Source organism: Stylophora pistillata, chromosome 3 (genome assembly GCF_964205215.1).
Source record: "Stylophora pistillata chromosome 3, jaStyPist1.2, whole genome shotgun sequence".
In the NCBI taxonomy this organism is placed as follows: Eukaryota; Metazoa; Cnidaria; class Anthozoa; order Scleractinia; family Pocilloporidae; genus Stylophora; species Stylophora pistillata.
In genome coordinates this window covers 29,510,768-29,531,489 of record NC_142521.1, presented here as the reverse complement: position 1 = coordinate 29,531,489, position 20,722 = coordinate 29,510,768, and the positions used below count along the sequence as shown (strand labels likewise).

At 39.2% G+C, this 20,722-nt stretch overlaps 1 protein-coding gene across 1 annotated transcript; it reads left to right on the top strand.

Moving 5' to 3' along the window:
- Positions 1 to 2,064: 2,064 nt before the first annotated feature.
- On the top strand, positions 2,065 to 20,122 carry LOC111344022 (nose resistant to fluoxetine protein 6). Its single transcript, XM_088751522.1, has 15 exons — positions 2,065 to 2,310; positions 5,767 to 5,906; positions 6,174 to 6,264; positions 7,879 to 7,981; positions 8,722 to 8,996; positions 12,965 to 13,135; positions 14,280 to 14,373; positions 14,645 to 14,737; positions 15,611 to 15,788; positions 16,979 to 17,058; positions 17,637 to 17,732; positions 17,841 to 17,955; positions 18,751 to 18,958; positions 19,097 to 19,239; positions 19,406 to 20,122. The coding sequence occupies exons 1-15, from the start codon at positions 2,097 to 2,099 to the stop codon at positions 19,520 to 19,522; spliced, it is 2,118 nt and encodes a 705-aa protein (XP_088607648.1). The 5' UTR covers positions 2,065 to 2,096; the 3' UTR covers positions 19,523 to 20,122.
- The last annotated feature ends 600 nt before the right edge of the window (positions 20,123 to 20,722 follow it).

The following is a 20,722-nucleotide window of genomic DNA, read 5'->3' as shown; positions in this document are numbered from 1 at the left end:
ACTAACAGCAAGAAAGTAAACGTCGAGAGTGGGTGATTTCTTTAATAAGTCAGTAATACTCGAGTAGCCGGCAAAATAATATCCACTGGTAAGTTCAAGTTTCAACGTGTTCATGTTATGGGTCATCTTAACCTCACGCTTGGTCAATAACGCATATATATCGCTGACCTGGGATGTTACTGACTCACAAGATACCCCCGTGACGTGACGTACTTTAAAAAGCGAGAACTATATTACTGACATCACTAAAAAGAAACTAAATTACTAAATGATGTTAAAAAAAACTAATTATGAAATGCTTCTCAGCACAGGTTTCGCACCATCAAACCTAATTTTCGTAAAACGAAAATAAAAATTTCTTGATAGTGCTGGCTTGAGAAAGCTGACAGTTTGAAGAGCTAGAGGTTTTTGAGAATTTGAGTACGATTTTATGTCTGTCAAAAACCATGAAATGCTTAACAATCAACAAGCTTGTCACGTCATGATAAACCTACAAGCAAGAAAAAAACCAACGAAAGCACTACTCACATTTAAATGAAATGTATAGTAGTTCGACCTGCGGATGATTCAGAAAAAGTTATCCTCACGGGAGACTTAGGAATAAAGAAATGAAAAAAAACAAAAATAAAAAGTACAAAGACCTGATTGTTAGATTTCAGATTCAGCGCCTTCATAGTATTTTTAGCACCTTTTGTCAAGGAACATGTCATCCCATAAACTCGTGATCGCATGAGAACAAAAACCAAACTCTACGTGATCGATCTCAACCGGTGTCCGCTTGTCCCAGATACTAGTAGGGTGCTATATTGTAAAAATAGCCGCGTTTTGAACAAAAGAATAGTCCTTCACTATATCTATTAAATCTCGTATAATGCAGAAGCATTACTAACCAAGCGCGAGGTCAAGATGGCTGGATATTGGTCGAGTTCTTTTTTTGCATTTTTATGGCCGAGATGAAGTCGAGGTCTATAAAAATGCGAAAAAAGAGCGAACTTGGTTAATAAGCTTGGTTAGTAAAGGATTGGCTAATAAAGGATTCATTATATTGCAAAAAAAAAGATTCGCAAAAAGAATTAAGAGTGACTTGTTTACTTTGAGAGCCGGGAAAGAAAGCCAACCGTGTTTGTAGTACAACAAACTCACGACAGTCGTTTCTGTTTTGCTTGTTTTGATTATCTTCTGCCGCTTTTTCCGTTTCCGTCGCCGAAATTGTCCGAGAATTCGAACGCAGCTCTAATTCCATCTAGTCATGCACGGGATCAATGCGAGCAATCCCGTTTCGGGTGGCCAATCAGAACGCAGGATTCACTTCATCTTGCCCACAAGCGCTACAAGCGATGTAATGAATGTGTATATTGAAGGTCCATATCTCATTTTAGCCCTTCTCAAACTTAAAAAGGTAGAGTTACGAAGCCTGGTAGACCAATTTTTTGCCAATTCTCTAATTTGTTGGGACTCATTCGACTCGTTATGATATTGGTAAAGCGTTGGAAACTCACTTTTAAAGCTGAAAAGTTTCAAACGGTAACAATATTCGACAACTACAATAAATGAAAACAAAAAAGAAAAATACAGCAGTTTTTCTCCTTTCTACGGGCTCCTGGTTAATTAAAGTCTCACAAGCCGATTCCGGTGAGGTAATAATATAAACCAATGTTGAGATAGGACGATGTAAATATCGCACGGTCTGCTTTTAGCGATTGTTATAAAGTTGGGCAAAGTTCCAAAATTTCAAAACCAAAAAGAAACAGAACCGTGTAAGGAAATTTTAAGTTTTGAATGGTTTCTTTGCAATTCTTTTGTCGAAGTCACCAACTGAAAACTTTCAGACTGCTCTTTTAACACCAGATTAATATTCACCCGTTGACTAAGTGTGACGCGTTTGAAACGTGTTTGTACTATTTTTGGCAGATTCAGTGCCCTACGAGTATTTTAAAATCTTTCTTCATGCCGTTCCGTCAGCTCGTGTGAGCTAATATATAAATTTATATGTATTAGTAAACAAAACTCGTGATCAGCTTTTTGGTTAACGACGGTAAAAGTATAAATAAACCCACGATGAATCGCACTTATCGTTCGACCAGATTGGATCTAAAATGGCTAACACGTTTAAAGCCTTTGAAGTTTTCTTGTTTCTCACCCTTCAAACGTCCTGTATAATGGCCTTGAATCTCTCAGCATACTACGACCAGTTTGCACATCCACTTGGCCTTCAACTACCACTTCCAAATATCTCTTCGGTGGACGCGAAGGTCTCCAAGGAGTGTTGGGACGCTGTGCTCAAGCTGGACGCTTCAACGATTGCTCATTGTGAGTACAGTCTAACCTGTATTTAGCGGTCACCCAAGTCCCTCAATTGTTTTCTCCTTAATTAATGCAAAATCGCAACGGCCTTTCTCTTATTGCTTTCCACATGTCTTCTATGGTCACTGAAAAGCGGCGTTGTGTATCTTTGTTATGGCTACTGCCTTCTATGGAGATGAAGCCATAATGTTGCACTATTGAGTGAGTGTGATAATAGAATACGAACAACCACTTCACCCACAACGAAGTCTGTCGAGAGTTACCCGATATTCCTCGCTCTCGGCTTTTGTATGTTTCGGGGCATCTTCGGTCGTTCAACGCTTACTGACGATTTCTCTCGGATCGCCTCGAATGTTAGTCGGAATTAGCATCTGATCATATGGTTTCCTGATGCTACTCATTGTTTGTGATGAGCATCTCACAATTATTTCAGGATGGCGTCTAAAAAAAAAAACAAAGCTTTACCTTGCAGAAATGTCTTAAAAGTGTGATTTCTTCTTTGAAGATAGAGTATTTTACAGTTCAAATCAGCGTATTATGCCCAGTAAATCCGAAGATATAGTTTTTTTTTGGTTCTTGCCGAGACACTACAAAAGATGATGAACTTCTCAAAATAATTTCACAGTGGCGTCTCCGGCACGGAAGTGAAAAAAAGACTTTTCTTCACTGAAAAATCGAAATAGGTTTGATCTGCACGTCGTGAAAACTTTAAGGAAAATGTTATTGATTCGAAAAGAGAACACTTTGCCATTTCAATCAGCGACAAATGCTCAAAAATTCCGTTAAATTTGCGAGGCGAGCAAGGTCCGAAATATGATACCTTGAGTTTACAGTGACCTCGTCGAACGGTGGAACAGTGGAATGGCGGAATAACTCACAACGTGGAATGCCCTGTTGTATGAAACAAAAGTCCCACAATAATGGAATTGCGATGAAGCAAGAAAATAATTTATAATTAACTGGCAAAATCAAAGTTAAAATTCAAAGAAGCCTAGTTTAATCATTATTGGAGTCTAGAGAATAAACCGATAGAGGAACAGTGAGGTTCTTGAGCTAGCCCCTTAAGTTATCATTACTATCATTATTATTGATATGATCATTATTGTTATTATTATCATTATTATTATTATTATTATTATTATTACTATCATTATTAGTATCATTATTATGTTAATATGATTATTTGTTACCATTTGATTATTGGTGGTTGAGTGTCAACTAGTCACTATTTTTCTTGAATCATCTTCCCATGTGGAACGAGTCTGACTCATGTATATATGGGATGTGGCAGCAGTAGCCATTTGCAGTCTTTTTTTTATAATACCGCTAGCCTGTGCAACCTGTATCAAGCGGTCATCCCGCCATTCCCCGTAGGTGACCGCCTAATCACAAGTTCGACTGCACTGAGTATTTAGTAGTAAATTTTAACTTCTGTCACCATGTAGTATGGAAATTAAATTGTGTATTTTGATATTGATACTGTATGATGGCATCAGTGTCATTTTAATTGTAACAGTGTTACACATTTCGCAAATTCTGAGGTTTTTTGGGAGATTTTCGTTTTGTATGACTACGAGCGATATTTACGAACCAAAGCTTTAAAGAAAAGCCGTAGTGTCAAGTTCTTGCGTGACGGGTGAATCGCAACCACAAAACGTGACCTGCCTCGGTCCATGCGTGACTCACGCTAATTCCTCACTGCGTCGTTTTGTAATTTGTGTTGTATAGTCTGTTAATCGAACACTTGCTACAGAAAATTCTTCAATAACCTTAACAGCATGTCGTAAAAAGGAGAAGAAAAACGCTGATGTAAAGAGTAAATCGGACTACTTTACGCGCACAGTTCAGCTTTTAAATGTAACAATCCAATACAAATCATCGCAGACGATCCAGAGCGTCGACTAGGAACGGACAAAAAACAAAGTAGTAACAACCACGTTTTCTGTCTTGTTGAAATTATCGTCATGTGCGTGATGTCAACGTTTTCGAAAAGCTCCGTTTTCGTTTCCGTTTCCGTTTTCCGCACACACGAAGAAGATTTAGCCAGCGTTTTCAAATTTACCCAATCTAACTGGTGCTTTTACAAAGCTTCGTTTCAGTCGGTAAAAAATTCCTTTCGGGTATTGGGGACGGAAGGCCTAACCAATTAAATAAAGCTGCGTATTTGAATTCACGTTGGCCTCGGTGTATTCAACATTTTCCTGTCCAGGGATGTGAAATCGAATGAGCTAAAAAATTAACTAACAGAGGGAAATCACGGACCTAAATATATCTAGAGAAAAATTTAACAAGAATGCCAACCAATAAGACAAACAAAGTCCCTCACCAAACTACATCTTGCGCAATCACGGACGAAATGAATTATATCGAATTTTTCATCGCTATTTCCGTCGGTTGAGGCCTGCAGGGCTTGAATGCACATCGTGCACAATCCAAAACCATCCGCAGAGAAATAAAAGGCGGAAAGTTTTTATGTTAGTCAAGATAGTCCACGGGTTTTGTCTTCAAGTCCAAAACGGCTGAATCACGGGAGATAAATTATTGTCTTGCATATAGAACGAGATGAGTAAGGGTCTTCAAATCTAGCGATCTGCACTTTTTGCTCGATCCGTCGAACGCACGTTTTACTAACTAAAATCCGGATCCGGGATACCTTAACCTGACCTTTTTTTCGGCTAAGTTTGCGAAAATATTTCATTTCATGCATGCGCATGTCATGACAGCAAGATACTAGCATGATTCAGTTTTGACCTCGCTCGTATCTCTAACTGACATATCCCTAAGATTAAGGTCCTTCATTTTGATTCTAACCGCATGAAATCGAAACAGTTATTGAAATATTATTACTACACAGACCCACGAGAGAGTGGAATTTATTTTGTTATAATAGATCATGTGATTTTTTGTGTAAGCTGCAGCTTTCCGAAAGAAAAAATTATTCCTCCAATAAAAAAAGGACATAAAAAAAGTGGCTTACGACGGAATTAAAAATTAAAAGCCATGTTCTTAGTTACAGAGCATATCACGGTTTGAATCGTTCAGTTGCGCTGAACAGAACCGGCTATATAAACCTATTCAACATCCTGTAACCCGGTGCTAGTACGATACGGAGTTAACTATCGATTTGCCAGCGCGTGCCAAAAACAGAAACTTTCCTTAGAGAAAAACCTTAGCTATGACAAAGTTTAAATGACGAGTGTTTGCAAATACAGTTTCTTCGTTATGTTTAGCTGTTTGTCGTTATTATCATTGTTTTGATCTGTTCAGTTAATTTTGGAGGGCGTTATTAAGGGAGGCCAATAGGTCAACGGGGAGTTAGTTGAGCGAGCGGCATTATACGGAAAATATTTTACGTCTATATGTATCTGTATCCTTGTTGGACGGCCTGGGAAGCTTTACCTGCGTTTTGAGGGTAAAAAAGCTGTTTTCAGTCACTCATACTTGACACACATTACTTTGCAGACCTGGATGCACTTGGCAAACCTGGAAGTGGAATGCTAATTGGCAATTTTGCCATGCTTGGATCATACAGCGAATGCACGAAGACCATCGCTGATGCCCACTATTGCACAGCCTTTCTGTCAATATCATCACTTCCTAAGGTAGGTCTTGGGCCAGCTAGATGGCTATTATTCCATTCTATAAATAAAATAAAAGGGAGATATGGGGAAGAGAGAGAGTGGATAGGTGGGCATGCGCAGTTGTTCAGATAATGACATTGATCCACATTCTCCGCCATGGGTAGTGTATTTCTTACGTTCTGATTGTTTCTCTTTTTCTCTTTTATCTGTTCATGTACCATTTGACCACGTATGGAAAACTGATAACCGTACGAAGTTAACACGACTTCTAATTTATTTTCATTTTAGGACCTTCCAATTCCGGTTCCCTGGGGCCTCTGTACACCAAAACAGTGCAGTGAACATGACATAACCCGTGCTCTACGATTCATCTTCAAATGTACGGCATTTCGTGCAGTATAATTTATTTATTCAATATGTAAATGGAACGCACGATGTCTATCGGTTGTATACTAGCCATCTTCCTTAATACAAAAGAGGAGGACATTGAGGAGCTCGGAAAAATACAAAATCTAGATGCAAGACATGGTTGCTTGAAAAGTTGACAAAAAAAAAAAAACCACCATCGCGATATCAAACTATACGTTTTAAACCTACGAGGGACTGACATGAATGCAGTACTGAGCCATTTTGCACACATTTAAAATTTACTGATAATAATCTTTGTCTAATGAGTACCCACTTGCAACCCTTTTTTCAACTCGCTTTTAGCACATTATCTGAATTTTGCAACTAATAACAGCTATTCTAGTTCCGATCAAAAGGAAAGTAAGAGGTTTGATTAATGTACAATTTAAAAAAAATTAACAATTTTTTAGAACTTCTTCGAACAGTAGTTATAGAAATTCTTTATTCTCCGACGCGTTTCGTCTAACTGTCATAAACTTCTTCAGGGAGCTTTTTGCAGGGGGCGTTTTAGCGAAAACAAGGGCTCCCAAAAAGATTTTTCTAACCTTGCCTTCGACGTTTCAAATTTTTCATAATTTCGCCCATTCCTGTTCATAAGTCCGAACAGGAAGCCTCTATGGTCATTGACCCTGTAAGAGCCGTTAACAATGGCTTCTAAATACAGTCGTGTAGAGTTACTTTTTAACCCAGTCTGAAGAAGTTTACAACAGCTAGACGAAACGCGTCGGAGAATAAAAATGTCTTACAACCACTGATCGCCGTGCTACACACTAGTTTAGTTTTCAAAAATATTTTGAAAACTTGAGAGGAATTCGCAACAACCCAATTTTATGTTGTTGTTGACATTTTCAATAACGTTCAGGGTTCATTTTTCTTTTTCCCTTTTCTTTCCTTTGGCTAACCAATCATGTTTAGAGAACTTAAACTTGACATCGAGGTTAATCACTGCAATGTGAGATTTCTTTCTACGAAATTCCCAAAGTTTCCCTCCTTAGCATAAATACTAAATCTAAAACGATTCACGTGTTTACGTTTTTATGATAATCTTTACAGGTCCTCAACAGTATGTACAACACTTCTGTCCAAGCTTTAGTTTCAAGGTTGTTAGAGTAATTGACTGACTGGGTTCATCTCTAAAAGAAAAACCCTGCTCAAGAAACTTTCAATCACTGTAGGGAAATGATCATTATTCGTACTTCACTCAAGAATTTTAATGGAGTGCAACATGAAAATCACACATGCGTTCGTCATTGACCAATCGGTAGCGAGATAATTTGTTGGGTATACAGGAATAGATAATAATTCATTTTGGTTGCCAAGACTTTGAACAAGTGTGAGGCTAAGGGTGACCTAATGATACAAGCGTTGGTGCTTTTCAAAAGTAAGTCACTTTATCATGCTAACTACATACTGGTCTCTATCATAATAAGGTCACCTTCAGCCTCACTCCAAATCAAAGGCTTGGCAGCTAAGTAAAAAACTGTAAAATGGCCTATTGCCTACTGCCCACTATCCAACGTCTAAATTGAGAATCTATTCTTATTTTGTTTTCCAACTCTACAGCTCAACCTGTATCCTTCTTTAGTTATTCCACAGGTCAGCTTGAAGCCCATTCAAATTGGATCGAAGGAGATATCTGTGGTCTGCGACAAAAAGTCTGAGTACACAACGGGTGTTATCATCACTTTGTAAGTACAACAGCCATTAATAACAAATCGATATCTTAAGGAGGGTAGGTTCCTAGGGAAACTGTGATGCTGCGATTGTGGAGGGTATTGTGGAGGGTATTGTTTTTTAATGAGTTGATAATGCAAATTGGCCACTTCATTACAATATCAACTCTGTGTTTTTGTTTTGTTTTTTTGTTTTTTTGGTTTTTTAATATTACAAATCTTATTTACGACATTTATTGTTTACAATACATAAACTATATTATAGCACATTCCCTACAAATGCATCACTTCCGATAAACTACTTACAATAAGTTGCTAACATTAAAATCCTATAAATATTTTACTATTTACATTGACTATTTACTTGACTCAGTTATCTATATATTAGGCAATCAACCGACCAGTGCGGGCCAATAATCGATATTCAACTTCGGTGAACCAGATGTGAGGCTACATTTTGTTCTCACCCACTGCACCAGTTGCGAGTTTCAGTACGATTTTAGAAACTGTTATCTTTGAAAACTTGAAAACAAGTTGATTAAAAGTATTTCGTGGCTCGATTTCTGTTCCCAATTGATTATCTGATATGGGGAGCGTCTGTTATAGAATTTTTTGCGCGATGGAAGACAATTTCACAACGGTTAGACTTACAACTTTACACGACGGCGGCGCACATTTCAAGGCAGAGAAAGAATGATACGACTCTGTGGTAAAGTTCTTATTTTTTATCTAAGCTCTAGTTTTTCTTTCAATAGGGCTCTTTGTGGTTACATCTTGTCCCTATGCCTTCTGGGTACAATCGTCGACTGCACTCTTAGCTTTTTGGAGTCACGTCCTTCAAATATCAACGAGAATAATGAAATTTCTTTAGTTGAGAGTGGCCATATTATTACAGATAAAGGTGAAATTCCTAATGGTCAAGAGGGTAATCACGTGACCGAAGACACTTATCTTCTCGGACATTCCCCTAAAGCGAATTCAAGTCCGTCAGAAACTCTATCAAGTTCACAACTTCAAATGATAAGGCAACGTAAGTACAATAAGTGGATGCATTGCATGTAGTCTTCAAAAGGAATACATCTGACCACTGTTGTGTCGGGAGAACCTTAATTAGAAAAAAGGACTGGGTCATACTGTGAGTTTACGGGTTCTTCTTGTGTTCGTCACTTATACATGTCTCTGCCACATTTTTTTATTGTTCTCCATTTCAACTGTCTCGGCAACGAGAGCTATCTGAGCCGACCAAGGATGACATCAGAAGCAGAATTGCTTCCACTACACAATCAACGTCACTACATGACAGCAACTTGACTAAAGACGAACAACGCGCACTGAAACGACTGAGAAACGACGAGAACATTGTCATCCTACCAGCCGACAAAGGAAGAGTTACTGTTGTCATGGACAAAACTGACTATCACGACAAAATGGACGCACTAGTTAACGACAAACGAACCTACGAAGAACTCAAACGTGACCCAACTCCTGCACTTCAACGTAAACTCAACAGTAAACTACTGACACTCAAGAAAACGAACGCCATTGACACCTAACGGTACTATCGACTGAGGCGCTCGGTACCACAGCCACCGAAACTCTACGGTTTGCCGAAACTACACAAACCTGGTTTCCCGATGCGACCTATTGTTTCTTTCTGTGGCTCTCCCACATACCAACTATCCAAGTACCTGACGACAATACTACGTCCGCTAACCGACAAATCCAGACATAAACTACAATCCACTGAAGACTTCATTAACGCTACCAAGACTGTTCAGATATCTGACGACTACAAACTAGTGTCATTTGATGTGAAATCACTGTTCACAAGTATTCCACTTCAATTGGCATTACAATCTACTGAGACTACAATCCGACAATCTACCGACCCACTACTGCTACCGACAGACGACATCATGGACTTGCTAACCATTTGCCTAACGTCTACTTACTTTCAGTACAACGGTAAACACTACAAACAGTTACACGGCACTGCCATGGGGTCTCCAGTTTCTGTTGTTATAGCAGAAATTGCGATGCAGAACATCGAAGAACGCGCCCTTTCGACTTGCCGACAAACGATACCGCTTTGGTTACGTTACGTTGACGACACATTCACCGTCGTTCGACACGACGAAATCGACGCATTCCACCACCAACTTAACGAACAAAACACTGACATATAGTTCACCAGAGAAATCGAAGAAAATGGCAAACTTCCTTTTCTAGACTGCCTGGTAAGCCACAGCGACAACTCATTACGGACGACAGTTTACAGGAAACCGACACACACCGACAAATTACCAGACGAGTCATCCTACAACCCTACATCACACAAAGCCACAACTATCAGAACTCTAACATGACGCGCACAACTAGTATGCGACTCGACAGACAGCTTATCCGACGAGAACAAATACCTTCACCGTGTTTTTTGAAGAACAACTACAACAACGACTTCATCTGACGAAACACTCACCGACTTACTACCACTACCGAAACAAACGACACCGCAACCGCTATGACTACAGCAGCCATACCGTACATAAAAGGCATGTCTGAAAACATCTCGCGCATCTTACTACCCTTCAATATTCGCGTCGCCCACAAACCCATCACCACACTACGTCAGTTACTGACCAAGGTTAAAGACAAAGACAAACCGAGGAACAGACAGGGAGCGATTTATAAGATCAACTGTTCCGACTGCCAAGCCTCCTACATCGGTGAGACTGGCAGAAACCTCACAACAAGACTGACTGAACACAGACGGGCGACGAGGAAAGGTGATGTCAGCAATCACATTGCTGAACACCATCGACTTACCAGCCACAACATTGACTGGGACTCTGTGCAATGCCTAACCTACAGCACTGTCTATTTTCAATGACTGACTCTGGAAAGCTGGTTTACTAACTTACAACAGACTCCCGTAAATAGATGTCAACAACTACCCGCTCCATACAAACGACTCATTCACGACATAAACATCACAAACGACCGAAAAAGAACGACCTAACTTTACCGACATATCGAAACAGACCAATCACGACCGACTTACGTCACTTGAGTCTTACAGCCAATAACATCACGGCAAAACCAACCGATCACTTTACACGAACTGGAATAAGAACATTCTACTGACAACAATCATTCACTTGACTCTGACGGATGACTTCTACAGAGGTCATCGAAACGTCAGTCACTACCACCGACAACAGTCCTTCTCAGGACTACACTCACCCAGACTACACCTTCACATATTAACCGATGTAAATCAGAGCGAGGAGCTCTAAAACTCGTCAGTTGTTTCGGCCATGTTCTGTTGTGCGTGATGCGAGTTTTTATTAATGCAATCTGTAAACAATTGTTATTTTGGTCGTTACCTAAGAGTTTCAACAAATTTCAGGCCATCCGATCCTCTCTTGACGAATACACGATCTGAAGGTTATGTTCCACCTGTCAGTACATATTGCATCGGCCGCGCGTAAAATATATGTGTTTAAAGCAAACGTTTCATTTGAGCGAGCTTGGTAGTCGTACAGATGTAAAAGAAATTTACTTTTCTGCTTAATGTCAAACTTTTATATGGTCCAACCTAGCGGTCATTCAAAGGGAAGGACCGCTTACCACAGGGTGATCGCTTAATACAGGCTCTACTGCACTCAAATTCTGCTTTATATGTATATATATATATAGCAGCAAGAAAGCTATATTTAACAATTATTCCACGAGCGCGCGTTGGATATGAGATGATAGATAGCCATCGAGGCGCGTAGCGCTGAGTTGGCTATAATCATCTCATATCCAACAAGCACGAGTGGCATAATTGTTTTATTAACAAAACGCCCCCAGGATATTCTCAAATCTTCTCGACTTTATTTTGTAAGAAGAAACCGGATGTTACAATGTACAGATATTAGATTATGGTATATTGGCTCAGCCAATAATGGCTTTAGCCCAATAAAAAGTCTTGAATTGTATTATCCAATGATACAGTTCTTAATAAATATATACATATATATATATATATATATATGCAGTTCTTAATAAATAACTAACTGCAGACAGTACCGTTTCGGCCTTCAGGGCCTCATCAATGCAGCGCTGATGCTAGGATGGGGGAGAACCGATATGGTCACCCCGAACGATCCCACATTTGTGGTATCGTCTAAGCCATGCCAGAGAGCTCAAACTACGAAAGCCTAGTGAGCTATGCGCAATGCTAGTGGCAAGGAGTCACCCCACAGTGCTCAATTTGGACATGAAAGCAGAGCTTTGTATGTCAAAGAGCTAACATATTTATGCTAATTTACTGTTACACCTTGCCACAAACTTCATTTTTTATTTCTCCTTGACAATGGCAAGAGCTACAGTATGTAGGGTTTGTCTAATTCTTGAGGTATAATTATCCATAGCTCTAGCCCTGCTATTGAGCACTTTTTAGTAGATGATGATCTCATTCCGCTATTTTGGTTATATATATATGCGCATATATATATATTTTGGTTATATATATATGCGCATGCTCGCTAGTGTACTCTAGTTTGAGCACTCTGGCATGGCTTAGACGATACCACAAAGGTTGGATCGTTTGGGGTGACCATATTGGTTCTCCTCTATCCTAGCATTAGCACTGCACTGATGAGGCCCAGAAGGCCGAAACAGTACTGTCTGCAGTTAGTTATGACTACCAGTGAAACTGAAAATGAAGACTTCATCCGCTATACAAGCGTGTTTCGTGATTGCTCACTCATCAGGGGATTTTATACCAAGCAATGGTTGGAAATCATATTTTTGACGTGAAATTTTGTCTCTTGGCTGTTCGGAGTTGAATAGTACTTGTAGAATCACTTCACGTACTAATCCCAGATAAAGTCACCATCAGTTTTTTTATCAACGCAACGCATCCTAAAGTCCAGCACCAAGTAGACAGAAATAACACAATTTTATTGTTTTTAATTCTTTTTTTTTTTAAAAAATATTTCCCAAACACAGATTGGATGACTCGATTCTTCATGTGTTTTTCGCTGGTCAAAAACACAAGTTTTATAACGGACACCAGTAACTCTCCTGGTAATATCACTTCACTGCATGGTATGAGAGTACTAAGCATGTGGTGGGTTATCTTGGGACATTGTTATTTCATGCTACAGTTTTCCCCAGTGAGTAAGTATCAAATCAACCATCTTTTATTTCATGACTTCAATACTAAGCGCTGTAATTGGACGTTGCTCGTGATCTATCGGAGTTTACTTGATAAGCTGAATGATACACGAATTTTGATTGTTTCTTACTTAGATCTATTGGAGAGCATAGATGACATCACCATTAACATTTTTTTTTCTCCCCTACTGTTTAAAATGAATGCATCCCATGTTGCCGAGGGACTTTAATCAATCCGCGTTGACGACGGAAATTTCCGAAGAACGATAGCTCAGCACGTGCGTTTAAAACTTTGTTCATTTCTAAGCCATCTTCATTACATGTTAAAAAGCGCACTATAAATTAATAAATTATTATTATCGTTATTATTATTACTAAACAACAACGCAAAATCAGCAACATTTGGCTCGTCTGCGAGCGGAAACTCCGACGGTAAATTATTTACGTTTCCATTTGGAACTCAACGCTGCTCACATACAGTATGCGAAAGTAAAAAGATGTGGCACCGTTACAGACGATAAACATATCAATTTGTCCGGCCATTTGCGAAATTCTAACTTAGAGTATAAATCCATTTTTAATTGAATTGTTCCTAACTGCATGAGGTTCCGAATAGATCATAGATGACGTCAAATGCAGTCAGAATATCCGTGATTTTTGGTTCATTCCATTTGCCTGCTCGAGGGAACAACCCAAAGAGGCCAGTGCCTTGCCATTCTTATTACAACTTGGCACTTTCATGGTGAAAGCGATCAAATAAATGTGGTAAGAATAATAAAGTGACACACAAGGCGTGTTCCGGCCACATTTTGAGATCTATTACTCAACAGACCCACAGCAACATGGGATCTATTTGTGTTATACACTGGAGAAAGAAAAAAATTGTTTATGGCGACATCATCTATGCGTCCGTCCTCCAATAGAACATAATTGAGAACTAATCAAAATGCATGTTTAGTTCAGTTTATTCTAAAAATCCCAACAATTCATCTTCTTCTCCGATCAAGATGCTTCCGACAGAGATGTAGTGATTGTTCTGAGCTCAATTCCAACTGGGTGGTCCCGCGCCAACCATGCAAACAGCATAACGAATTTAAATCTTTTTTTTTTTTGGTATTCAATTAATCCATAATTATTACTTTTTCAGCTAATCTTTTATCACTTAAAGAACTTTTTCAACGTTTCACGTTTCAAGCCGTCCAAAATTCATCATTTTCAGTCGACACCTTTTTCGTCTTGAGGTGAGTACATTCGACCGATGATTGTACCTGGATATCAAATTCTTGAATATCAATTTTCGGAAATCATTATTTTACAGAAGTCAATTTTTAATTTATTGAGAGGGGAATTGAGCTTCTTAGGCTCGTTATAATAGGTTTATAATCTAAATCAAGAATCTCAAAGAACCAATTTACACAGTCTATGCCTAAAATTTGAGTCACTTGACTAGAAAAACTTTTTACAAGCCTGATGGAGGTATCGTGATTTTGAGATTTCGTCCTTAATTTGCAGTGGCCTCCTAGCGACGTATTTATCGTTGCGTCGTATGGACAAAAACAATGGAAAGTTGTCACTCTTTCACCACTATTTTCATCGCTTCTGGAGGTGAGTATTTCTTACTTCCCTTTTCTTCCGGTAAAACATGTAGCGTTTCAATTTTAACTTTCCAAAGTCATACTTAGTCAAAAAAAGAAAATAAGCTAACTAATAAAAGATTGGCGGCTGATGTCCGACGTTGTACGCTGTTAAATAAATTACAATTTTTTTTATTCTCGGTGTGTGCGCCAGGCTGTTAGTAAGCGGAAATAAGTGTGAAAGCGGGTACGCAAAGAACGGCGGGAGCTAGGCTGATAACCTGTGGGTTAGGGGAGCCTGATAATGACCTGCCCCGGAATATACTTGATCGTCTCACTCGGGCAGACTATTTGGGGTCTCACAGAAGATCATGGCTGCTCTCCGTATGTATTTTTCATTGATATCATTCCCTTGATGTTTGATTTGGGAGTGATGTAGTACTGTTAGGAGAAGTGACTCAGTGAGATGCTGGTCACCGTTGGGGTTCAAAAGGTTAAGAAAGAAAGCAACATCAGTTAGCATTACAACATTTGATATGATATGAAACTTATTAAATGAGGAGTTTTTCTACAACGAAAAAGTCTTAAGATCATGTTCACTGATCATCATTACATGTGCAAAGTATGAAAGTAAATTTCATGACTATAAATCTAAAGAAAGAAATAGCCGCAAAAGATTAATGATAAAATAAAAGTTAAGGCCTTGAAGATATAATGTGCGATCTCTGGCAAGAAGGCATGACCATGGCCAAAATATCTCCACTTACCCTGATGGAAAGAAAGTTAAGGAGTACTTTTCTCTCTATACCGTTCTATTTGAAAAGAAATCGTATGAAAACTATCACAAATCACGGAGTTTATATCATTCACTTTCAGAGCTTATGCGATTGCAATCTTTTTACAGGTTGACTCCACCTTACATGTTTCTAGTGCTGTTCTATGATAAATTAAATGGATTTCTTGGCAAGGGGCCTTTGTGGTTCTATGCACAAAATAACCCACAATGTGATAAGTACTGGTGGACGAATCTTCTCTACATCAACAACTTCTATCCCAAGAAAACGAACGGAGGGCATGGATTGGTGAGACATTCAGCTATGAGTGGAAACATCTCTTTTGTCCCACGAAAGACCAACTGTCGAGTATTTGCGACACGAAGCAGTTTTCGATTAGCTGTCGAAAAACCGAAAGCATACGAATGACAATCGCGAATCAGGCAAAGGTTTACATCTTCATTACCGTCGACTGCCTCTATATCCTTCCACGCGCGTGATAAAAACGTGTTCTCTTGGCCTATCAGACTTCAATTTTTCAGCATCAGACTTCAAAGTTTTCCCATTTTGCATTGCCAGCCCACTTGAGAATGTTTTAGTGTTTCAGTCGTTGATAACGTTCGGCAACAGCGTTTGCATTAAACAAACAAGGCAGAAATTTCAGGTGTGGCGTGCCCGGCAATATCCACTGACTTACGAAATCATGTGATAGAGCTCGCACAGCTCCATTGTGTTTTTCTCTTTCTTTAAAAGTGAATAACCCGCGATAAATGCATAGCGCTAAAAGTGGGAGGAAAAACCTCGACGTTTTGGTCTCAAAACATTGAAGTTTGATAGGTTCAATAAAACATGTTGTTATCACGTGCGTGGAAGGGTAGATACAATAGACGTTAGTCGATGGCAAATCAAATCAACGCGGGCGACCAAGTCACAATTGGTTTCCATACAGCGTCATCTGATTGCCTAGAGGATTGCGCGAATTTTGTAGACCAATCAGAAACAAATCAATAAAAAATCTCGGATTAATTTTGAAACTCAGTTTAAAGTTGCACGATTGGTGGAGGAGTCAATTTCATGGGAACATAAATTAAAAGGTGTCACTTGGAACCTCTGAATGATTTTTGAATAACATCAGATTTGTATCAATAAAGATTTAGAAATGCAAAGACTAGCAAAAACTAACGATAAAAACCGACGTTTCGGTGTCATCATGACGCCATTGTCAAGGAGAAATAAAAAATGAAGTTTGTGGCAAGGTGTAACAGTAAATTAGCACAAGTATGTTACGAGCTAATTAAACAAAGCGATTCAATTCGCGCAAAAGTATTTGTTTAATTAGCTCGTAACATATTTATGCTAATTTAGTGTTACACCTTGCCACAAACTTCATTTTTTATTTCTCCTTGACAATGGCGTCGTGATGACACCGAAACGTCGGTTTTTATCGTTAGTTTTTGCTAGTCTTTGCATCAGATTTGTGTCTCCTTTTTACTCTGCAGTGTATGGGTTGGACATGGTACTTAGCTGATGATATGCAGTTTTACATAATTGCCCCTGCGATCCTGTTCATAGCATACAGGTACGATCTCATGATCAACATATTTCAGCGGTAATAGCTTTACCATATCCCTAAATCTTTCTGGATTTCGTTTAGATACTCTTAAGTCATTCAAGCTGTTAAGACTACAATAACCACTTAAACGTAATTCACTTCGTGACGGAAGTGCGCAGTTATTAGTAATTCAACCCTTGGAGCATAGACACTGGCTATCAGAATTCTTTATGTCTGCCACAGATGCACTGGGTTGACTAAGAAAACTATGAAAGTTAACAACTGTTAACCGAAGTGGAGGTGGCTGGTGGCGGATATTTATCGAGCCGCCAAGCGGCATGGTAAATATCATCCGTTAGCCACCGACACTGAGGTGAATAGTTGTTGTGGCATGTACTAAATAAGTGAAATAATATGGCACAAAAAGATCACGATTTTAATTCATTTATTTCTGCAATGGTTACAGTATTTTCGGGCACCAATTCACCTGCGAGGTGCTCGGAGGTAAATAGCAAAGGATATTTGGAGTTTGAGTAGCCAATCAGATCAGGCCTTCTACTGCTTTAATTTATACTTATTATTGTCTTTATCATTATTTATTTCAGGTTTCGCCTCCGAGGACTGCTTGCCATTGTTAGTGTCTTGTTAGCTGCCAGTTTTGTCACTACAGCCACCATTTATTATTCTTATGATCTCACGGGGTAAGAATCTTTTCTTTACTTGATTTTTAGTCCTTTGGCACGTTGTTTCATCCCATCAATATGACTGAACAGTACTTGGTAATACGTATCTGTGTTATTCCGTTGCAGTGATGATTACGACCTTGTCTACACCAAACCATACTGTCGTATCCCTTCATACCTTGTTGGTATGGTGTTGGGATATTTGCTTCATAAGGCAAAGGACTGGAGGCTCCCTACAAAGGTATTGCAATGATTACGGTATATCCGCTCTCCTTTCTAGCACACGTGAAAAATCTAATAAAGTATATTTCGGCTGATTATGGTAAGACCAAAACCATGTACCTTTATAACAACGAAAAAGGAGAAAGAATCGGAAAGAGGCCAATAAGCAAGCCTGTTGCAGACAATCATTTAGTAAAACGGAAGGAATCAGCAAAAAAAAGACAAAACACGAAACTGAGTGGCGGAATGACAAAGCGAGGGAGGTTTGAAAATTAAACCGTTAGTTTTTTATTAAAATTTCTACAACTTTCCAGTAACTGAAACGGAAAGCTGGTCTCGTTTGAGTCAGTGAAATATCCTTTTTTTAACAAGTCGTTAACGAAAAACTCCACTCTCTGGCTTATCTAAGAAAATCTAGGCAATGAATTTTGAAATGCTAAAGTTTGCAAAAGTGAAGCACTTGAATAAGGATTTCCGGTCTTCAAAACGATGTCGATACCGCCATGAACGAAGCAGTTGCTGAATACAAAGTACAGAAAACTTTCGAATTTTCCACGCGTGACCAACCAAACTTCTATCTTCAAACCGTCAGACGGAGCAATGAGAAAAAAGAAAAAAGAATGCATTCATGTTCCTTTAAACATTTGATATCTTGGGGGGGGGGGGTGTGTCACCCGTTCTCCACTAATCCTTGCCTATTTCCTTCTCCCATTCTCTATTCCTTAGCTATGTAACCAACATCCTAGAGTTGAGAAGTCGGTAATGGGTGTTCATGAATCCTTTTAATAATCACTATTTGTTGCTCTTTGTCAAGTTTGGCAAGTATGTGTTTAATGTGACTGGCTGGTGTCTGGCCATCATCCTCGCTGTGTCCACTTTGTATGGTAAATACCAGACTGAAAGAAAGGACGATCCTCAACCGTTCTCTCGCATCCAATCCATCTCATACGGGACCTTTGCACGATTTGCGTGGAGCTTGGCAATTGCCTGGGTGATATTTGCGTGCCAACGCGGGCTCGGAGGTACGTTAACAGTTCGTTGTTAACAATGGCGATTTGCAAGTTTTGCACTCGCACACTTTCGGTGATTGTAGGATATTTAGGCGTATTTTAGCAAATACTAGTTCCTTACTTCTTCTTCCACGTTTTTTCACTTCGAAGGTTTGGTGAACAGGATTCTGTCGGCTCGCTTCTGGATTCTGTTAAGCCGTCTGAATTACTGCGCCTATCTCGTTCATTTCGTTGTTCTTTTGAACCTCTTGGCGTCAAATGAGTTTGTTTGGACCTACTCTGACGTTCATATGGTGAGTAACATACTTCCAAATTCTCAGCCTCAAGTCAGTTATCCTAGCAACGTTTTCTCATTAGTAATTAATTGAGTATTTTGATGGCTTTAGGAAGGTCATTGCACCTCCTCCTCCGGAGCACTATTGAGACTAATTCCAAATCCCTGACTTTGTATTTCCGTAGGCCTATCGTTTTGTAGGCGTCATGAGCATATCATATGGAGTAGCATTCATATTGTCTGTTTGTGTGGAAGTTCCAGCCAGGCAGCTAGAAAAACTGATCCTAAAGAGAAACAGTTGAACAGTGACGTCATGCAAATGTTCAGCAAGTGTGTCTATTGATTACTTACCTGTAATTTCATCAATAAAAAAACTGGGTTTTCAAAAAAATCCTGTGAAATTCCCTCTCCCTCCTCCAAAATGAGTAAATGAATGATTAATAACAAAGCAAAACAAAAAAGATAAAAATACTGCCTTCCACGATTTAAGCTCAGCCCGGTTACACTATTTTAAAATCTTTAGATGAATACAAGGAATTATCCAATGTAAAAGTGAGTACATGTACCTGCAACCGAACTGAGAAAAGATACTGATATAACAATACGAAATATGATTTAGAGGTTTGGGAAAATCGAATTATGGAACATATTTATTGTATATAGACCTGACAAATAATGGTAGAGAAACTTAATGCGAATAAACGGATCATTGTCCTTTCAATGAAGTGTGCCATATGCCTTTCGTTGTCTGCTTCCGGTTGATTTCCTCAATGGTTTGGACTTAAACAATGTACCAACATTTTAAGCGATTTATCAGTTAAGAAGAATGTACAATAATTCCTCTTTTGAGTGTAAATATTTGATCAAATAAAATACTCCTGATTCATTCTTGTATTGGAAAACGTGTTCAACATTTCTCTTCCCGGTTAAACCTGATAATCAAAGTGGTGTCTGTTTTGATCCACGAGGCGCTTTATCTGCAAAGAAGCAGACAATGGACACGCTGGCTTGCTACGCCTTACCTTTATCACGCACGTATGAGGGGGGAAGGGCATACTAACGTCACCAAGATCCACTCTAAATCGTTCCACATGCAAGGAAAGAGACGCATAGTGGGCACCGGAAGGTCCGAAGGAACTTCCAAAATGCTGCGAGATTCTTATGCTTGTTCGGGAAATTCAAAGAAAAATAACTGAGGGACTGGAAGGAAAAGTTAAGGTACTTCACGGCACGGATTATTAGTAGCCTGTTGTGGGGGGAGAGGGGGTGAGGAGGCTTGAGATTAAAATTCTTATTGCGATTCTTAAGCAGACATTGTAGCCGTATTGTCATATGGATGAGGCTATGTGCTAGATGATGAAAGGTGCTTTGAGGGTATTGAACGTGCTCTGCCCAAAGATGATTGGAGATTAAGAAAGAGATATGGGTAAAAGTGCTTGATATAAAGCTGAGGTTACAGGCACTTTTTAACTCTTGAATTGAGCGCATGCGCAAGAGCGAGT

Coding starts and splice junctions, on each gene's coding strand:
- LOC111344022 (XM_088751522.1), top strand. CDS start 2,097: ATGGCTAACACGTTTAAAGCCTTTGAAGTTTTCTTGTTTCTCACCCTT. Junction 13,136..14,279: donor GCTACAGTTTTCCCCAGTGA/GTAAGTATCAAA, acceptor TTACTTTTTCAG/CTAATCTTTTATCACTTAAA. Junction 14,738..15,610: donor TATTTTCATCGCTTCTGGAG/GTGAGTATTTCT, acceptor ATCTTTTTACAG/GTTGACTCCACCTTACATGT.